General features: G+C 40.2%; 1 protein-coding gene across 2 annotated transcripts in view; it reads left to right on the plus strand.

Annotated features, from left to right (window-relative positions):
• Positions 1–20,664, plus strand: part of LOC122790425 (mediator of RNA polymerase II transcription subunit 12-like) — a 224,127-nt gene that overhangs the window by 137,827 nt on the left and 65,636 nt on the right. For both annotated transcript variants that reach the window (XM_044057948.1, XM_044057949.1), the window contains exon 5: positions 4,303–4,323. In XM_044057948.1, the coding sequence (XP_043913883.1) occupies positions 4,303–4,323 (21 nt within the window). The remainder of the gene's footprint in view (positions 1–4,302; positions 4,324–20,664) is intronic.

A 20,664-nucleotide genomic window follows, 5' to 3' on the forward strand; every position in this document is an offset into this window, starting at 1 on the left:
GGTAGGAATGTAGGACTTCCTAAAAGGCTGGGTAATATATGCTCATGCTCCACCTACTGTATGCCCCTCCCCTGACTCCTTAAGCAGCACATGAAAGGGATGGAAGAACAAGAACCATGAACTCCCCTCATAGCTGCCACGATGACAGCTACACAACAATTGACTGTCATCAGAAGGAGACCAATACTCCCAAGTCACAGCAACAAGCCTGGTGGGCAGCAAATATGGAGTGGGGACAAGTTATAGACTACCAACAGTTTACGCTTACATATGCTACCTTAATATAAATCAGGACTATGGAACTGAAATGGTGATAGCAAAAAACACTTATTATAAAAACTGAAAAAAGGAGTCAAGAACATTTGTGTGTGTGTGTGTGTGTGTGTGTGTGTGTGTGTGTGGGTGTTGCTATTTCTCTAGTCAAGTCCTTTTTAGTAAACTGCATGTAGACAAAGCCAATGAGATAACCTTACACTAGATGAAAACTTTGATAATGAGGTTTTGTGGCCTTGGAGTTAGTTCTGTTATGTAAGGGGGTACAGGGGTGCTGAAGGCTGTTTCCAAAATAAGAACTTTTCATTAGTCCTCTAGTCATCTAACTGATCTTTTTCAGTTGTGGTTGAATGAAATGTTACTTAATCAGATGAACATTCTCTGCATTTCAGTAACCCTACAAAGTTTTGGCAATCAAAGTTCTTTCCTTCTCAGCATCAAATCAGAACGTTACCCTTCCAGACTAGATAAATATGGAATATCACTTCACACAGAGATACGGCAGAACTTTTCACTTTTGTTTTCACTCAAAATAATGGAAACAACAATATTACATCTCTGAAGTACACGTTATCCTTCAAAAGTACACTGTATATGGTGACTGTCAGCCCTGGCTATCCCCATGTTATTTTTCATTTGTTTCTTTGCACTAGTTAAATCCTTCTTTACTAATCATCTGGTAATATGCTTTGCTTGACCAGATGCCTTACACCCATTCTTTTTTTTAATTTTTGTTTTTTTTTCCTCCCTACCTGCCAGTCATTAGCCTTTCCCTAAAAACAGTAACCCATGCATTCCCTGTCATTGTCAGTGTAGCCACTGGTTTGGGTAAAAATCGACTGGAAGGAGCATCATCCAAACAGACATGAAAGTTCTTAAATGCTTTGGCCGTCTCAGGGCTATCATCCATCTGTGAACTTCCCCTTCACAGACCATTCTGACTAGCAGCACAAGTGACCAAATAAAGAGAAGTTCTCAGCCCATGCTGCTTTGACTTATCCTGGTCTGTCTAGGGCTTAGACAGAAGTGACTGTACATTTGAACAACTGGAGTGTTTCTCATTAAGCCCTAAATCCACCTACATACACTGACATACCATTCTCTGTCTCCATGAGGACCTCTTACTATCATACTTTTGCATTTGTGTTCTCACACATAAACAGACAGAACTACCATCACCAACTTGGAATCATCATATTCTTGTCCCCAGTTTTTGACTGTATCATCTTTTTTAATTTTTTTTGGTCCACTCGGACCACATTTTTACTGGCCATTGCTCCATGCCCCTGTTGGGTATATTAGCAATTCTTCGACCCCCCCTACACTTACTCCAGTGTTGCTGGGACCAGTCATGGATCTTAGAGCATCCTAGGCGCTTAGCCATTTTTGCTTCTCTCTTTTTTTTAGTTTTATATAACTTACCCACTTTCCCTTTCCCTGTCCCCCACATTCATTGTTTCATCCAAGGGCAATTCCACTCTTTGGACAATGTCACTCCTTAGGGAGCATCACTGACAAGTAACCCCCCCTCACAATGGATGTGCCCATCCTTCCCTGCTGATCTGTTAGTCATCTGGGTCACTTACTGAAATCAGGTTGGCTGGGCTGTAGTCACAACTTTATCTTTCTATACCGCAAAGTGGCTGTGGCTGTACCTTCTTTGTTGCCAAGTATCCACTTGCTGGTTGCAGTCAGCCAAGAGGAACACTACACCCCCACCCCTGAATACGTGAGATGGTGATAGCTACTCATTCCCGCCATCCCCTATCCAGCTCCTCTAACACCTGCGCTGCTAATCCAACTCTTGTCATCTGGGTCACAGTCAGGGCTTTACTCCTTTATACTTGGCGTCAGGTTATTACAGTTAGGCTCCAGCCTCTTATGTATGTCAGAAATATATTCTCACAGTAACTCTTGTCTCTTAAATTTGGAAAATGAATCTGCTTCTCACGATAAGTCTTGTCTCTTAAATTTGGAATGAATTTCATATTAATTTCCCCCTTTTAAAACAAATTAATCTGATCCAGAAGGATTTATCCAAATAACTCTCCTCCATTCCTCACTAAAATATAAAAAAATCTGGTTTGGAAACAACTATTTACTCACTTAAACAAATACATGCTATTATTAATCATTCACAACATGGATTCAAATAAAACTTGAGTATTATCACAGGGTTTAGACGAGTCACAGACTTCATATGTATGTACAGCAACAATAAGCTCAAGGGAGCGCTTTTCATGCATTTCAAGAAAAAAAACTACAAATGAGTGGTACCTGTACCATACCCTGCAGCTAACTGAATAGCTGTCTTCAAAATAGACCTATTAGAACTTATTCTGCACCTTCTTCTTTCGGCTTTTCCTGTTTAGGGATTGGCACAATGGATCACCTGTCTGCTCATGATTGACAGTGGAGTTTTACAGTGTCGAGTTGCCAGCCCGGCGCCCAACCTTCCATGGAAGGCACACACATGCACCCACTCATGCCTAGGGCCAATTTAGAGTATCCAATCCACCTACAGCATGTCTTTGGGATGTGAGAGGAATCCGGAGCACCCGGAGGAAACCACGCGACCACAGGGAGGACATACAGACTCCGCACAGAAGGCACCCCAACCGAGGATCGAATCAGAGAAGCTCTTGCTGTGAGGTGGCAACACTAACTGCTGCACCACCGCGGCTGACCAGAACTTATTCTGCACCTAAAATACTAAATTGTGGGGCACCACATGGCACCCCTTTTCAATGCACTCCACAGCCCTACTTATAAATGACCTTACTGCCATATTACATGCATCTCACCCGCACAAGTACTCCTTCAGTCACCCGCAGAGTATAGCAACAGCTCAAGAGTGCTTGTCTAGTATTACTGAGTGGTTCTACACAACATAAGTAATCGTACATGCTAAGCCTGACTATGTGGTGCAGGGTGATGGTGCCCTAACTGTGACTCATGTAGCAGGGGTACAATAAGTAATCGTACATGTTAAGCCTGACTATGTGGTGCAGGGCAATGGTGCCCTAACTGTGACTCATGTAACAGGGGTACAATAAGTAATCATACATGCTAAGCCTGACTACGTGGTGCAGGGTGATGGGGTGATAACTATGACTCATGTGGCAGGGGTACAGTAAGTAATCGTACATGGTAAGCCTGTGGGTAGGGGGCCATATAGTTGCCATGACATTGGAAGAGCCAGGCAGGGATGGAGTGGGGTGAAGGGGAATGATCCCCTCACCTCTCTTGGGGGACAGGGGATTCTTGCGGGTACTCAAGGAAGACATATGGAAATGCAATTTCGCTGGTGCTGATTGGGGAAACTACTTGCCTTGCTTTAGGGTTGAGGGCAGAGATGCTTGTTGGCAATGTCCTTTCTGGAGATGAGGGATGACCAGCGTGGTCAGCCCCATTCCCCAGCTCACTTCCCCTGCCTGAGCTGAATATGCATGGGGAAAGATAGAGCATAAAGTAAAACCCCTTAAATTGTCCCTGATGGCTGTCTGAATAATGGCCTCTACCATTCGACAGTCACCCTGATGATGAGGTATGATTAGGCTAATAAGCCAGTAGGGGAGTGATAATCAACATAAAGTGTGGGGGGGGGGGCATATCGTTCAAAAAAATCATAAACACTAACAGATAAGAGGGCAGCACAATGGTTGGCTGTTAACCACATGCTTTTTCCCAGCCAGGTAATTCAGTTTATTCCCACATCTGACAAATAGTGCCCATAACTGAATTAACTGGTGACTATCCAAACAAACTGTGTATGCACGTGTGTGTGTGTGTGTGTGTGTGTGTGTGTGTGTGTGTGTGTGTGTGTGTGTGTGTGTGTGTGTGTATCTTGCAATAGCCCCTTGTACTTAACTGCTTTCTGTTTTGGTATTGGAAAAAAAACTAATCTCACATTTGAATCTTTTCTAACATACTTTTTTGCTGCAAATTTGACAAAATGTATTTGCAAACAATATGATATGAAATGATTTTGTTATGATATAACATGCTTTCTTTTCTTTTCATTTTCAGAAAAGAAAAGATATAGAAGGCGTAAGTATTATTTATATGTCAAAAACAATGCTGTTGCTTACTTACTTAACTTCTTTTTGTTGACTAATTTCTATTTATAAAGAAACTGGCCTTCCTTCACACGCTGGCCAGGAGAGATGATGTCATCATAACAGGAAGTACAAAAGAATGTGAAAATTAAAATCAACTTGCTAAAATATTCATTATTCTGGATAAGTACAGCCTAGTGGTCACCATGCAGTAAAAAGGCTTCTGTGAAAACTACAGGCTTTATAACTCTGAACAATAAAAAAGACCCTACTGTCAAAATACATCCTTTTGAACTTCCAACTGATGGTCATAGTTTCACATTTACTTATTAATCAGATGCCAGCATTTACCAAGTACTTTTTTATTTATTTATGTTTGTGAGCAAGTTATAGTTTTCATAGGCAGATCATGAATTGTAGATATATTTCAAAGGTGACCTTGATTTTAAAAAGGCTGTAGAACATTTATAGTGAAAAGTAGGAAAGACTTATCTGAATGGCTGTTGATAAGGATAAATTATTGTAAGGCACAGGTGAGTGTTAGCACTCAGGCAGTGTACAATAACAGATAAACAAGATGCACCTTCTCTGCACACATTAGCAAAGGAAAAGGCAATCAGTGAAATCAATCAAGGGATAGCGAAATGACACAGGACGCCATGTGAAAAAGAGACCCAAAAGCAGATGCATCAGATATACAAATAAGGGTTTGATAACGTTAATGGTGCAGAAAGAGGCAATAAAATTTGGTGGCTCAAGGTATAAAATGTCTCATGCATATTCATTTCAGGTTTTGAAATGTAAAAAGGTGTTCTGTCTTTAAACAGTGATGGGAAATAGATAAGCTGCTTTGTTGTTTAATGCAGTGTCAGAATGAACAAGAAAAGATCTAACTGTATTGACCCATAAATAGTTATATCGTGGTCCACATGTTAGAGTGGAACTAATCATCAATTAACAATAAAGGATACAGCTTCTACAAGTAAAGGTTTAAAAAACAATAAGATGGCAGAGATGGTATTTTCATTAGAAAATGTGTCCTTACTGAAATCAGGGTGAACATTTTCATCTATAAAAAAGATTTCATCAGATCACATGCATTATTTTTATAGACAAATCACTCATCCTGATTTCAATAAAGGCAGTTATTTACAATAATAACATCTCTGCAATCTCACTGGTTTTTAAACCTTTACCTTTAGAAGTTATATATTTTATGTTTGTTTCTATTAAGTTTCTGAAAGTAATATTAATGAAACTGAACTGCTGCAAACTAATAAAAAAAACATATATATGGTCCTGGAAATTTTTGTCTGTTAGCTCCAACACACTACAAACTTAAATATACTAACTCTGAGGTTGCAGAGCACTCAGCTGGTGAAGCAAATTAAATCCCACTTTTTTATGTTCCTGGAGACATTTATCTTGGAAACAAAACTTTGTTCATAGAGCTGCTACTCCTAAATCTGTATATTCATCAATCCAACACTTTAATCAGCAAACACTGATCAGGTAACATTCCAACAATTGACAGCAGAAACAGATTACTGATGTTTGGCACCCAGGCTGAGACAGAGAATAAATTCACTGATTCTGGTGCTGCATTATATCTGACATGAATGATAAGCAGGAAGACAAAAAGAGAAAAACACAGGCAGGTTTTAAGTCTGCACAGAGAGGGAGAAAGAACACAGGTATAAACTGATTGCATTGCATGAATTAGAAATATAAAAGGCCTGACTAACTTTTTACTCAGAGATGAATTACTGCAGCACATTTCAGTATTATGGGTGTCATTATGCACATCACCCGCATGTTATAGGGGACACAAGCAGCAGAAGTGTCCAGAGTGAAACAATATTGCTTAGAAATGACTTCTAACTCATTTTGTGTAAGATGCTAAAAACTCTAGCACCTTAAATGTGAACAGGGAAAGTACAGTTGTGTAAAATCTTACAATAATGGTAGATGTCCTTGCTTTCACCACTGGTGTATTCATTACAAATGGGATTCCCTGCCCTGAAGCCCACCGTCCGGCCAGTTTACCAAAGTCTACCATTGCTTTAAGGTATGCTGAACTTCACCTGCACACTCTTTACATAGTGTAGGGCATAAAGGTGACATTCAGGTGTACATCCTCAGAACTGATTGCCCCTGAAGGAACAGCAGTGCAAGGAAATATCAGAAAATGTGATGAATAAATCCAACCAAAAAATAAAATATAAAAAAACGATCCAACCACAGCAGAAAGCCACCAGTAATTTAATAAAATATAAATAAGACCACACAATGATGAGCACTTTTGTCGCATACCAGAGACTTCATCAGACAATAAAACACAATAGGTATACACTTTATATACCCTTCATCAATTTCCTGTCAACCAGTTATCTACATTTCCATTTTATTACCTCTTAAAAACCATAAAATCACTTTAACAATGACCCATTAGTCTCCTTTTTCATTTGTATTTCATAATTTATTTATTTACATTTGTTTATCTGGAAATTCCAACTGGACACAGGTCCTTTTTCAGTGGAGGCTTGGGGAGAAAAGCTCCACAGAACAATAAATGAGCAGCAGAGTACATGAAGAACAACTGAATATACATACAATAGCAAATACAATAGCAAATAGGAATAAAGGTAGGATGTATACACAGCTGTTATAAGCTCAAACAGATACTGTTCTAAACTCATATACCTAAATCTTATATACAAATATTGCATTAAACTCAAGCAGATATAAAGCAGAAACTCCGCACGAAGGGGGGAACAAGCTAGAAGGGCTAATGGGATGGAAGAGGACGACAGAAGAGTAAGAGAGGAGACTGAGTGAGCAGTATATGTGGTAGTGAGAGGAAGCTAGCGGTGGCTAGGGAAGGGGAGGTAAAATGAGGGTTACTAGCCGGGATTGGTGCATGGGCATAACCAGAGACTTTTTAAGTGAGTTTTTAGTGCAGTCTTGAAGTGATTGCAAGAAGATAGTGTGGTTATGGGGGGGGGGGGGTGTTCCATAATCTGGATATGATGCAGGAGAATAGTGCTGCTCCTACTGAGTCCTTGGGTTTGGTCACAAGAGGTAGATTTTTGCTGCTGGAGTGTAGAGGTCTAGTGAAGCAGTAAGGCTGGAGAAGGTTTTTAAGGGATGGGAATTTAAGAGGATGGTGTACTAACTTGTGAGCAAGGGAGAGTTGATTCAGGTGAAGAAGTTGAGGGAATTCAAGCTATTCAGGTTCTCTAAGTGAAATACAGTGATGACTGTGATAAGATGCACCAGTGGCAAACTTAGCAATTTTATTGTAGCAAGCCTCGAGCTTGTTTAGTTCTGTTTATTTAAGGTAGGTAAGTATAGGAGAGGTGTAGAGTAAAGTGGAGATTAGGTGGGAATTGGCAGCAGAAATTCTGGCTGTCTTGGTGAGGAATTGTTTGTTTCTGTACAATGCACCTATTTTTTTCTGAACCTTTTTTATGGTAAGAGAAATGTGAGTGTCAAATCTGAGATTATCAGTCTCATCACCAAGTAGTTTGGTGTGCTCTCTTGGGGAGATGACAGTATTGTCTTTGGCTACAATATTAAAGTGAGGGATAATTGGGCTAAATTTAGTGGGTTGGAAGATAAGGAGTTTAGTCTTGCTCGGGTTGAGTAATAACTGGGCATTAGATAGCCAGTTTTCAACAGATGAAAAAGCTTCCTGTGTGATTTTGTGAAGTTCAGGTATAGTTGGGGCTGAACAGATGAGGGTGGAGTCATCTGCATACTGTATAAGAGAAGCATGCTTGGTGGCTGTGAATAGATCATTGGTGAAGAGTGAGAATAGTAGGGGACCAAAGATGGAGCCATGGGGAACACTGAGTGTTACAGGAAGTCGAGGAGATAGGTCGGTATGCCAGACAACTGATTGTTGGCAGCCAGTTAGATAGCTGTGAAGCTAATCAGTAGCTGACTGGGAAAAGGATAGGTTAGTGAGAACAGAGATTAGTAGTTTGTGTAACACCATGTCAAAAGCCTTGGATAGATCCAGAAATATAGCAAGAGGAGAATAGGTCATTATTTATATGATGAAGGATAGCATTAGTGAAAGAGATTAAGGTGGTAGTAGTACTGTGGTATGGCTTGAAACCATGCTGGGTGCTGGAGAGGAGGTAATTAGCTAAGAGGTAGTCTAAGACTTGAGAATGGATACATTTCTCAAGTATCTTGGAAAAGTGGAGAAAGGATGGCTATGGTAATGGTATGATAACGGTAATCATAAATTCTGTTTTTTAAAGCTAATGCTTTGTACAATCATTCAACGCTCTGTAGGTTGGGAGGGTGGCCTAATGGTTAAGGTGTTTGCCTTACAAACACAAGATGCAGGGTTTGAGTCTCACAAGGGATAATTGGCTAGGCTTACAGTGGCTTACAAGGGCAGTTAGCCTAGTACTAACCTATGTACCATGTACCAATTACACTGGGTTTCAGTTTGGGAGGACATGCAGACTTCACACAGAAGGAACTCCAGCCATGAATCGAACAGGAGAACCTCTTGCTGTGAGGCAACAACGCCACTGCTGTACCACCGTGGCTAAATTGCATTTCATAATTAATGTGAGTGTGAATACAGTTTCTCTTGGAGCCCAACAAAATAAAGTGGCTTGTGATTCTGCCTTGAAGATGAACATCTATAACTGCAATTGAAATGAGAAAAATAAGATTAATGTAAAAGTTGTCTTTTCTGAGAGGGAATGCATAATCGAAGACTGGCTGCTCCAAAACACAAATAAACCTACCTGAGCAGCCCTAATGCCCTCTGGCCCACTCTAGCTGGGTTTTCACCTACAGTCAAGTACCTCCAGCGTGCATCCCTCCCAAGTGAATACCATCTAAGTATGTACACCTCATCTGTAAAGGATACCTGCTACCATTAATCCTTGAGTACTCCTGTGGTGGCTCCTTCTCATCTGCAGACTGTACCCCATAGCTATTTCCTCTCTTACACTTGTCTAGCTACCCCTTTTTCTTCCAGGCTCCCTCCAGTCTACTCTACTCCTTTCTAACTTATACCTCCTATTCTGAACTGCTCCTACCCCCTACAAAACCCTCTTTCCCTGTCTGCTACTCTCTGTCTAGGTTAACAGTTTTGTCAGTCCTGTATACCCATCCTAGCTATTCTCTCCTGCTGTTGTCAGTACTTCTGCCTCAACTTCTAGAGCCCTACTGACCTAAACACAGCCCAGCCACCTCTGCTCTTCCTAGAACTCCCTGCCTTCTCTGCTCACATCTCTGTCCTTTTCACCAGCTTCTCTGATTGTTTTCTGAGTCCTTCCTTGTGGGTATAGCCCCGCTCCATTTGCCCGCACTATGCTCAGGCTCACTTCGCTCCCCTACCCTACCCCCATTCCCAGCCACCCCATTACAATTACCTTTATACCTAATTATCCCTCTCCTTCCTGTCCTACTATTCACTACAGCTCCACTTCCTGCCACTCACCACTCCCACCTTACCAGTCTGTCAATCTTATTAATATCACTTCCATCTCACCAATCTGTCAGTCTTATTAACATCACTTCATACACACCACCTGTTCTCCCAACCCAACCATTTTCTACTCCAACATGCTATATCTCCTCTTATCTTCTACACTGCTTCTTTTTCTCTCTATCACCACATCTTACCACTCCAGCCTGTATGACCCACTCCAATGCACCCCAACTTCTCACTCATACAACATACCTCCAATTACTTCTTATTTTACTATCTCCCCAGATCTCTTCACTACCTCTGCCTCAAGTCTTTTCAAACCACCATTTTTAGAGGTTATTAAACCTTCCCCTAAAGCTAAATCAAAGCTACACAAACTCTATCATTTACTACACTCTCTCCTCTCTCTAAACAACTACTCTGCTCTGGTGATGTTCATCCCAACCCTGACCCCAATTCAACTCACCCCACCCGTACTCTCCCCACAGCCACCTTCATAACTACCCCTACACTGCCCTCATCTTACACCTCATGCAATCATCAGTCCTAGTCACAACAATCATTCCCAGCTAAAGACTTAACCATTTACTCTCTGAATATTCAAAGCCTAACAAATAAGGTTACTGAGCTGCACTCATGGATTGCTCTCAATATCCCAAACATACTTTCCCTATCAGAAACCTGGCTTAAGCCAAATATCTCAGACAGTGAAATACTCCCACCTGGCTATAACATCTTCAGATCTGACAGACCTGTAAAAAAAGGGGTTGGTGTAGCCATCCTCTACTCTAACAACCTTAAGATCTCACCCTACCCCTCCTCTATTCCTGACTTCTTCCCAGCTGAACTCATCATCCTTAACTGCTTTCTGAATCCACACAAGAAACTTGCTATAGCTTCCATCTATCTACCTCCTGGCAACAATCTGCCCATTCTAGAAAACATCCTATCCTGGTTCTCCCACAATATACCATACGAGACACTTATACTTGGCGATGTCAACGTAGACTGGTCCAAACTCTCTACTGACTCTCCCCCAACTCAGCATCTTCCTTCATGGATTCCACCAACTTATATCATCACCCACTTGCTTCAATAAAAATTCTACTTCCAGCTCCATAATAGACTGGATGCTTACCAATACCCCCCACCACCACCACTACTACAATCCCACCACTTTACCTGATTTCCTTAGTAACCATCTGCCTACCTTCATCCTTAGACACTATTACCATACTCCCAAACCCCACCTTATCAAGGACTCTCGTAAATTATCCACTTTCAGTTCTTCCCACTTCAGCTCTATTCTTTACAACACAGATTGTTTCATACTTAAACAGCTCCCCCTAAATGACACTGTCAGCACTTTCAATAGCATTTTCTTGAGTACTCTAGACTCCCTAGCTCCATCTAGAAAGATCAGAGTAAAATCAAATCATGCTCCCTGGCTCTCCAAAGAGACTAAGTCCCTCATGAAACAAAGAGACAGCAATTGGAAAGCCTGGATTAAATCTAAACAACCACCACTTCTTCTCAAATATAGACAACTGAGGAACCTTGTAAAAAAACTTACCACTAATGACAAAAAGTCTTACTACAGTACCGCCCAGCTTAATAACAAATCCCGGAAATTTTGGTCAACTCTTAACAACATTCTCTATCCTGAAAGTCCCTCTAATCCCGCCCCATACCCAAACTCTTCCCCTCAAGAAACTGCCACCCTCTTAAATAAAGACTTTATCTCTTCCATCCAAAATCTCATAAACACCAGTCCTAACTGTACTTTTATACCTACCCCTCCTAGTCTAACTAACTCAACTTTGTTTTCCTTTCAGCCTGTTCCACTACTTATATCAAATCTCTACTGCTCAAACTAAAACCATGCTCTCCTTCCACTGACAAATTACCTCCTACATTCCTCAAACTTGCTGCTGACTCTATTGCCTATCCTATATCTATACTAATAAACAGATCTATTTTTGAATCAACTGTCCCTACCCTCTGGAAATCTTTCTTTACTATCCCTCTTCATAAAGGTGGAAACTCCACAGAACCTTCAAACTACTGACCCATTGCCATTCTGTCCCCCCTCTCTAAGATACTAGAAAAATGTATCCACTCTCAGATTCTCAATCACCTCCTTAGCCACCACTTGCTTACCCCTACCCAGCACGGATTTTGTCCCCACCATAGCACCACTACTGCTCTCCTCTCCTTCACACAGACCATTGCTGAGGCCCTAGACAACAATAAACTCATTTCCTGTCTCTTCCTAGATCTCATCAAAGCTTTCGATACTGTCTTTCATCCTCTACTATTATCCAAACTTGCTAGCCTACAACTATCCCCCTCCTCACTTGCTTGGTTCAGTAGTTACCTATCTGCCAGAGAACAATCTGTCAAATGGCTCTCTGCCTCCTCCCCCTTTCTTCCCATTTCTACTGGTGTTCCCCAAGGCTCTATCTTAGTGCCCCTTTTGTTTAACATCTTCACTAATGATCTTTTCTCCTCTTGTAAAGATTCTTCTCTCATTCAATATGCCGACAACTCCACACTTATCTCTATCTCTAATAACATTTTTGAACTACACTCCCTAACCCAACAAGCCCTACTATCCACTGAATAATGGCTTTCTCACAACCTACTGATCCTAAATCCCAAAAAGACCAAACTCCTACTTTAAAAATAGCCAGATTCATTACTAACTCCCTATACAACTCACACCACTGCATTGCTTTAAACTATCTCCAATGGCTTGAACTTCCCCAACTACTGCTACTTTACCAATTTCACATGCTTCACTCTGTCCTTTATAAACCCTCCTCCTGTCCATCTCTCTCCTCCTTAGTCTCTATCTACACTCCATCCCAAATACTCCGCACTACTAATCAACAAATACTTAACATTTACCAGCCTACAAAGTCTGTTGGCAAACTACTCCATAAACACTCATGCCTGGAATAGACTTCCCCTTGACTTACGTTTAATTTCACATACCTCCCACTTTAAAAATGAACTAAAAACATATTTTCTCAATTTCAGGACCTGCCCTTGCATTGACCCCATGTGTCCCCCCCCCACTTGCCCTTAATGAGATTCCTACTTAGTCCCCCTATACACCTCACATAAGGTATTTGCATAACTACTTAGTCCCCCTATACACCTCACATAAGGTATGTGAATAACTCCACACATATAGCAGTAATATATAGATACTTTGTTTTATTCTCAGCCTATTGCATTATCTCACAATAAAACTTTGTTTCATATTTTTCATTTTTCTCCTTCTCCATACTTGGAACTTTAACTTGTTTGTATGTACTCAACAAATGTAAGACTTTAGCTCTGTATTAATGCCTCTCACCTCAATATTTTTGTGTAGTATTATACTTTGTAATAGAAATTTATTTGTTAAAATGTAAAATTGTTTCTCACCTCAATACTTTATTAGAAATGTATCACTGGAGCTTTTCTCCTCGGGTCTCCACTGAAAATGGGCCACAAGCCCAGTTGGACTAACCCGGTTAACAAATGTCAATAAATAAATAATAAATAACATTTTAGAAGTTATTAAAATGAATTCTTGGGGTGGTGACTGGAAATTAGCTTTCTTAAAGAAGGAACTTATTTAACAGCTTAGATTAAATGCTGTTTTTCCCCCTGGACTTAATGAACATGTTTCATTGAAACCTGTTCTTAAGGAGAAGGCTGCTATTGTTTTAAAAGTTTTTTATTGTGTAACTAAGTTAATTTCATTTTAATGGATCATTGTTAAAGTGATGTTAAGGTTTTTAACAGTTAATAAAATGGAAATTTTATTAACAACAAAGTCCATAATCTTCATGCCCTACTAGCTACCTACTCACCTGATGTGCTATGTCTTACAGAAACCTGGCTAAAACCAGGGACTAAAGACAATGAGGTTATCCCACCATGGTACAACATACTCAGACTAGACCGTAAATCTTGGAAAGGTGGGGGGAGTAGCAGTACTCTTTAAAAATACACTATATGTCACACTAGCCCCACAACAACCTCCCTTGTTCAATAATGCAGAAGGTCTAGTTACCAAACTACAGCTTAACAAAATTAAAATCTATATTCATTGCCTGCATTTATATCTCCCCAGGCAACAATGCAAATACCCTAGAAGACGTCCTCCAATGGCTTTCCAACACATACCCCCATGAAACTATGGTATTAGGAGATGTTAATATTGACTGGAACAATTGTTCCTCTGAATCTCCCACCACCCACATAAACCTTCACGGCTATACCCAACTTGTATCCTCACCCACCAGAATAAATAAATCCAACTATAAAGGAAGTATCTTGGACTTTAACTCCACTGACTTTCAGAATGAACTCAAAGCATGCAATTAGCCCATACTAGAAGAACTTCCACTAGATGATGCTGTAGCCTATTTTAATTCTAAATTCCTTGCCATTCTAGATTCCCATGCTCCTATCTGCACCTTCAGAGACAAAACTAAGACCGCCCCCTGGCTCTCTAAAGTAAACAAAACCAAAATCATAGCAAGAAACAAAGCATGGGACAGATGGCGCACCTCCAAAGACCCACTCGACCATATTAAATTTCGACAACTAAGGAAAGATACCAAGAAAGCCACATTGTTAGACAAAAAAAACTTCTATCAACACCTTCAGCAAAAACACCAGAACAAACCTCAAAAATTATGGGCAGGCATAAACAAACTGCTCCACCTTGACCAAACCACTACCCCACCCCCTCAGCTTGTAACCTTAAAACTCCAGAGGAAACTGCAAACATCATTAACAATTTTTTTAGCAAAACCATCCAGTCACTAGCTAGCCAACTACCCCCCCTCCAGCTCCTTTCAGAATTTCTCCACAACCACTACCCCACTACCTTTTTCCTTCCTGCCTGTATCTACATCTAATTAAACTAAAGCCCTCTGCCCTAGCACCTGATCTCCTCCCACCAGAATATCTACAAAAAGGGGCAGATGCAATTGCATACCCTGTCTCGATCATAATAAATCACACCTTGACTGAAGCCACTATCCCCTCTTTCTGGAAGGTTTCCCATGTCATTCTCCTTCATAAAGGAGAGAATTCTTTAGACCTCTCAAACTTCCGACCAATAGCCATACTATCACCACTGGCCAAAATTATGGAAAAGTGTGACCACAACCAATTAATGCACTATCTCACCCAGAATAAACTACTGGCCAACTCTCAACATGGTTTTAGGCCATACCACAGCACCACATCAGCTCTCTTATCCTTCTCTAACTCAGTCAACATCAACCGAAACAATAAACTTACCTCAGCTCTCTTCCTAGGTCTCTCTAAGACCTCTGATATGGTCAATCACCAACTGCTTCTCCGTATCCTGAAGGAACTGTCACTGAACAGTAACTTAATTAAACAGTTCCAATCTTACCTGTTTGATAGACAACAAGCAGTTTTATGGCAGAATACCCTAGCCACTCATCTACCCATTACTCTAGGAGTCTCCCAAGGCTCCATACTAGGACCACTACTCTTCTCAGTCTTTATCAATAACCTACCCACCATCACTCCCAAGGTCACCTGCATCCAATACGTGGATGACTCTACTTTAATCTGTACCGCCTCCCCCTCAACCGAGCTTATGACCCTAACCCAGAATACTTTCAACGATGTAGAAAAGTGGTTTGCAAACTATCAGCTTCTATTAAACCCCAACAAAACTAAACTGCTCATCTTTTCCATCACTTGCAAATCCTCCTCACCATTTTTTACTATAAGTTCCAACAATGGCACAATTATATCCCAGATATTCACACAAAACTCCCATGCATCACAGTCGACAACACCCTAAAATATGATATCCATGTCAATCAAACCATCAAATCTGTCAACAAAAAACTGGGCTCCCTATACAGGATAAAACCCTTCCTCACTCTTTTTGCAGGAACCACTATCGCTCGGTCCCAGCTATTATCTGCCCTCCTCTATGCTTCTCCCCTCTTCACTAACCTGAATCAAGCCTCCCTTACCAAACTTGCTTGCTGTTACAACCATATTGCTAGATTTGCTACAGGTACTACCTCTAGGACCCACGATTGTATCACCTAACTCAAGTAGGATGGCTTGAATGGCCTAGTCTTCTCCGATAAAACTAACTGATAATAACCCACAAAATCCTATACCAACCCAAAAAAAAACAGCACTATATAAGATCATCAAACCATACAGCAACCTGAGGTCACTACGCTCTGCTGACAAACTGCTGGTACAAACAACTAAGAGCGTAAATGTGGCTGGGAGCTCTCTGTTCGCCAACTCAGTAGGCAAAACTTGGAATTTGCTACCTGCCGAACTTACTCACCAATCCTCATTAACCCAGTTCAAAAAAAGCATCAAACTACACTAACAACTGCATTGACAATGTCCCTGCTTAAACCCTGAGTAGCCACCACCCGCCGATCTTGCAAACTCTCCCTAAGCATTTTAATCATAGACTCTACTAAGTGTATGAATTTTTGAAGGGACATAGCCCGTAACTGCGTGTATTATTGTCTGAAACTTAAGCTGCCTGATCTGATTTTTTCAACTATGCTTTATCTATGTTTGTAACCTTACTGAAAACTGCAATTATACTTATCAATAAATGTTTCTATTGTTCCTATTGTAATTATACTGTGTTTGCTGGAGTTTTTCTCCCTGGGCCTCCACTGAAAGTGGACATATATCCAGTCGGACTTTCCCGGTAAACAAATGTAAAATAAATAAATAAAATAAATGTAGTTAGTTGGTTGACAGGAAATTGATGAAGGGCATATAAAGTGTATACTTATTGTGTTTTATTACATGATGAAGTCTGTGGTACAAGACTCATTGTATTATCTTATTTATATTTTATTAAATTACCAGTGGCTTTCTGCTGTGGTTGGATCTTTTTTTATATTTTATTTTTTGGTTGAGCAGTCCAAGGAAAACCAAAGAGAACCTGTACATCCAGGAAAGAAAAAAAGGCTAGGGGGATGGAGGGAGTGACTGGATACTGTAGCAGTGAAGGCAAGGACATCTACCATTATGGTAAGATTTTACACAACTGTACTATGTCCTTACATTCACCGCTGCAGTATTCATTACAAATGGGAGAGTGCCACAGCTCAAGAAGGAACATGGGAGGAGGAAGAAGTAGCAGAGCCCTCTAAGAAGCCATGAAGAATGGCATTAGCAAAACCAGCCCTAGCTCTGGAGATACCATCCAACTTGTATTTGGTGAAGGTATGCACAAAAGTCCATGTAGCAGCTCCAAGAACCTTTACAGAAGAAGGAAAGCTCTTGCCATGAAAAGTGTAACAAAAATAACAAAAGGAAACAACTTTTGAAATCCAAGTGGAAATAGATTGCTTGGAAACAGCCAAACCTAAAGACCTAGGATGAAATTAAACAAACAACTGGTAGATTGTCTGATAGCTTTAGTTTTATCCAAATAAAATCTGAGCTGTTTATGCACATCTAAGGTATGCAACACTCTCTCACTGTCAGATTGCGGAGAAGTGAGAAAAGTAGGCAAATTAATAGACTGATTAAGTGACAACTCATTAACCACCTTAGGCATGAAAGAAGGATTAGTATGCAAGGACACCCTGTCCTCATGAAATATCAAAAAAGGTGGACAAGCCATAAGGGCTTGCAACTCAGACACCCATCTGGCAGAAGTAAGAGCTAACAAAAGAACTGTCTTCCAAGAACAATGTTACAAGGGATTTGAAACTGCAGGCTCAAAAGGAACCTGAGTCAATTTTTCCAGAATGAAATAAAGATCCCAGGGAGGAGGAACAGACTTCCTGTGAGGTCTAATATTAAGTACGCTTTTAAGAAATTGCTTAGCCTCAAATCTAGAAGCTAACGTGGGAGTTAAAGGCAGACAAGCAGAAAGAGCTGATAAGTGGGCCTTAATAGAAGAATAGGCCACACCAGCATTAAACAACTCACACAAATAAGAGAACCAAAGGAACATCCACAGAAAGTGGGTCCAGGCCACAAGAAAGACACCAAATAGAAAACCGTTTCCATTTAGACGAGTAGGATTTCTTAGTAGTAGGTTTCCTGGCCTCCTGCAGGACCTGCAGCACATCTTCCGAAAAAAGGTGTTTATGAGGGATCAAAACCCTATCATCCACAGTGTCAGTTGAAGCATGGACTTGAAGATGGATGAGAGACCCCTTGTCTTGTGTGAGGAGATCCACCCTGTGAGGTAGCTTGTGATGATTGCCCTTGGCTAGATGCAGAAGTAGAGGGAACCAGTGCTGTTGCAGCCAAAAGGGAGTCACCAACAAGATTTTGGGAGCATCCTGTTGAATCTTGAACAGGACTCTTAGAATGAGAGGAAGGGAGGGAATGCATAAGGAAACATCCCCTTCCAAGAAAATGAGAGGGCATCCACCTTCCATACCAGAGGACCTGGGACTCTGGCACAAAAATAGAGGAAGCTGTCTGTTCGGGCGGGAGGCAAAGAGATCTACTTGAGGAGTATCCCACTGGTGAATAATGTCTAAAAACACATCCCTGTGAAGCATCCATTCATGGGATTGAATGCAGAACCTGCTCAGATTGTCTGCCACAATGTTCTAATCTGAAGGAATATAAACTGCCTGAAGAGTCACTCGATACTTGATCGCCAGATCCCATGCTAGAAGTGCCAGCTGGCAAAGATGGTAAGATCTTGGGGACAACATCCAAAAGGAAAGCACCTTCAGAAAGGTGTTTAGATGAGAGAGGTCTAGAATAGGTCTCCAAGTATCTTCTTTTCTGATCACTAGAAACATTCTTGAATAAAATCTTTTTCCCCTTTGGGACACAGGGACCTCTTGAATAGTACCTTGAGAAAAGAGGTCTCGAAGAACATCTGGGAAAAAAAGAAGTTGTTCTTGAGGAAACCGAGGAATGCCCATAAAAGGAGGGTGGGAAATCCAGACCACGAAGTACCCCTGCCAAATGACTGACAGAACCCAAGAATCCTGAGTGATTTGGAGCCAAACAGGAAGAGAAAGGCAAAGAGAAAGAGGAATGTGGCTGGGAACAGGTGGATATTCAGATAGCACCTGGTTTGTCAGGAAAGGAAGGCTTTAGAATCCCTGCAGTCTGAGTGGCCTTAGCAGGAGGACTCTGTTTACCACCCTTTTTACCTTTAGAAGGAGGGTGAGATTGTGTATGAACAAATGCTAGCTTAGAAGGGTAGTTTCACTGAAATTTAGGCACTAGAGAAAAAAAAAGACATGTTTAAGCTCCTGTATGGCCTTTCCCTTGTCCTGAAGAGACTTAAATAAACCAGCAGCTGCTTCCCCAAACAAAAGTTTATTATCTAGAGGAGCATCCATCAATTTAGCCTTAATATCATTGAATAAAGGTTGAAGCTAAAGCAAGGAATACCTCCTCAGAACTGAGCCAAAAGCAGCAGCCCCAGAAGGGGCATCTGCTGCATCATAACCAGGTGAGTTTCCAGGTTTGTAATAACCTTTGGAGAAACTCCGGAACAGGATACAAATCCGGACTAGCCAGAAAACCAAAGAACACGAACACACTTAAACGGCTCTCCCTTTTGAATACCAAAAAAAACGACAATGAAGGAATTAAATTTTAGCGCTTTCTTCCACTTTATTCATACCATGGACTTCCTCAGAAAAACGGGAACTCTCCCATGTTCCCGTTTTTATACTTTACAGGATATGATGTCATGTTGATCTTACACTTTTTTTAAAAAAATATATATATATATAATTTAAAGTTCTTACATTTTTATATTTAAAGAATTATTAGTGCACTATGATGTAAATTCATTTCTTATCACACTTGCAAAAATAAACAATTATTTGTATAAAAAAAATGTTGTTGACATTATATCTGTGTGTATGTTTGCATACAAAAAGAAAATGCCACTATGATCTTGTTGTTAAAATACGTGATATTCAAAACAATAAAAAATGTACATAAATATACATAATCATATTACTACTTACACTCTCCCTCAACACCCACACTCCCTCACACAAACTAGCATACATTCACGCTCACAAACACACTGAAACACACGCGTGTGTGTCCACATGTATAATCTTACCACAAAAAACCCCACACTCACATACGTACACTTGTACAATCAATTCTATGTGCATGATAATTGTATATTATATATATAATTTCGCTATACTAATGCATGTAACTCATAGAATGAAAGTATAAAATAGAAAATGAATAGAAAATCCAACAATAATCAAATTATACTATCTTTCTATCAAATGCTGTCTGTACGTTAATTTGACGTTTGTCAAATTTCATAGAATGTTACTGTGAATTACCTTTCTCCTAAAATACGATTACATTAAATTTCTCACATCACAAAATTCTTAAAATTATCAATTTTACAAAAACATTTTATCTATTCAATAGAAAACATTTGATATTGATTGAATCATTTAATCCAGGTGAAGTGTCAGCGCCTAATACCAACTGCCACAATGTTTCTTTTTGTTCTAGTTTATTATTGATGTCACCTTTTAAAACTCCTTTTTCTAGTCTATCCAAAACAAAGAATTCGAACTTTTTAAAGTCCGTACAAACCAAGGCATGCCTTGCCAAGGAATTGTTTGTATCTTTGTTTTTTATGGCCAGAGTGTGCTCATAAATGCGTCTTTTTAGACATCTTATTGTTTTGCCTACATAATAGTTTTCACAAGTGACACATGTGGCTAAATAAACCACATGGTCACTGTTGCAATTATTGTATTCTTTAGCCCAAAAAGTTCTGTTCAAATGTTTTAAAGTCACAAAGGACATGTTCGCAATATATCGACACTGTTTGCAATCTTTGCATGAAAAAGTTCCCTT

Source organism: Protopterus annectens, chromosome 16.part0 (genome assembly GCF_019279795.1).
Source record: "Protopterus annectens isolate FY-2018-M chromosome 16.part0, PAN1.0, whole genome shotgun sequence".
In the NCBI taxonomy this organism is placed as follows: Eukaryota; Metazoa; Chordata; order Ceratodontiformes; family Protopteridae; genus Protopterus; species Protopterus annectens.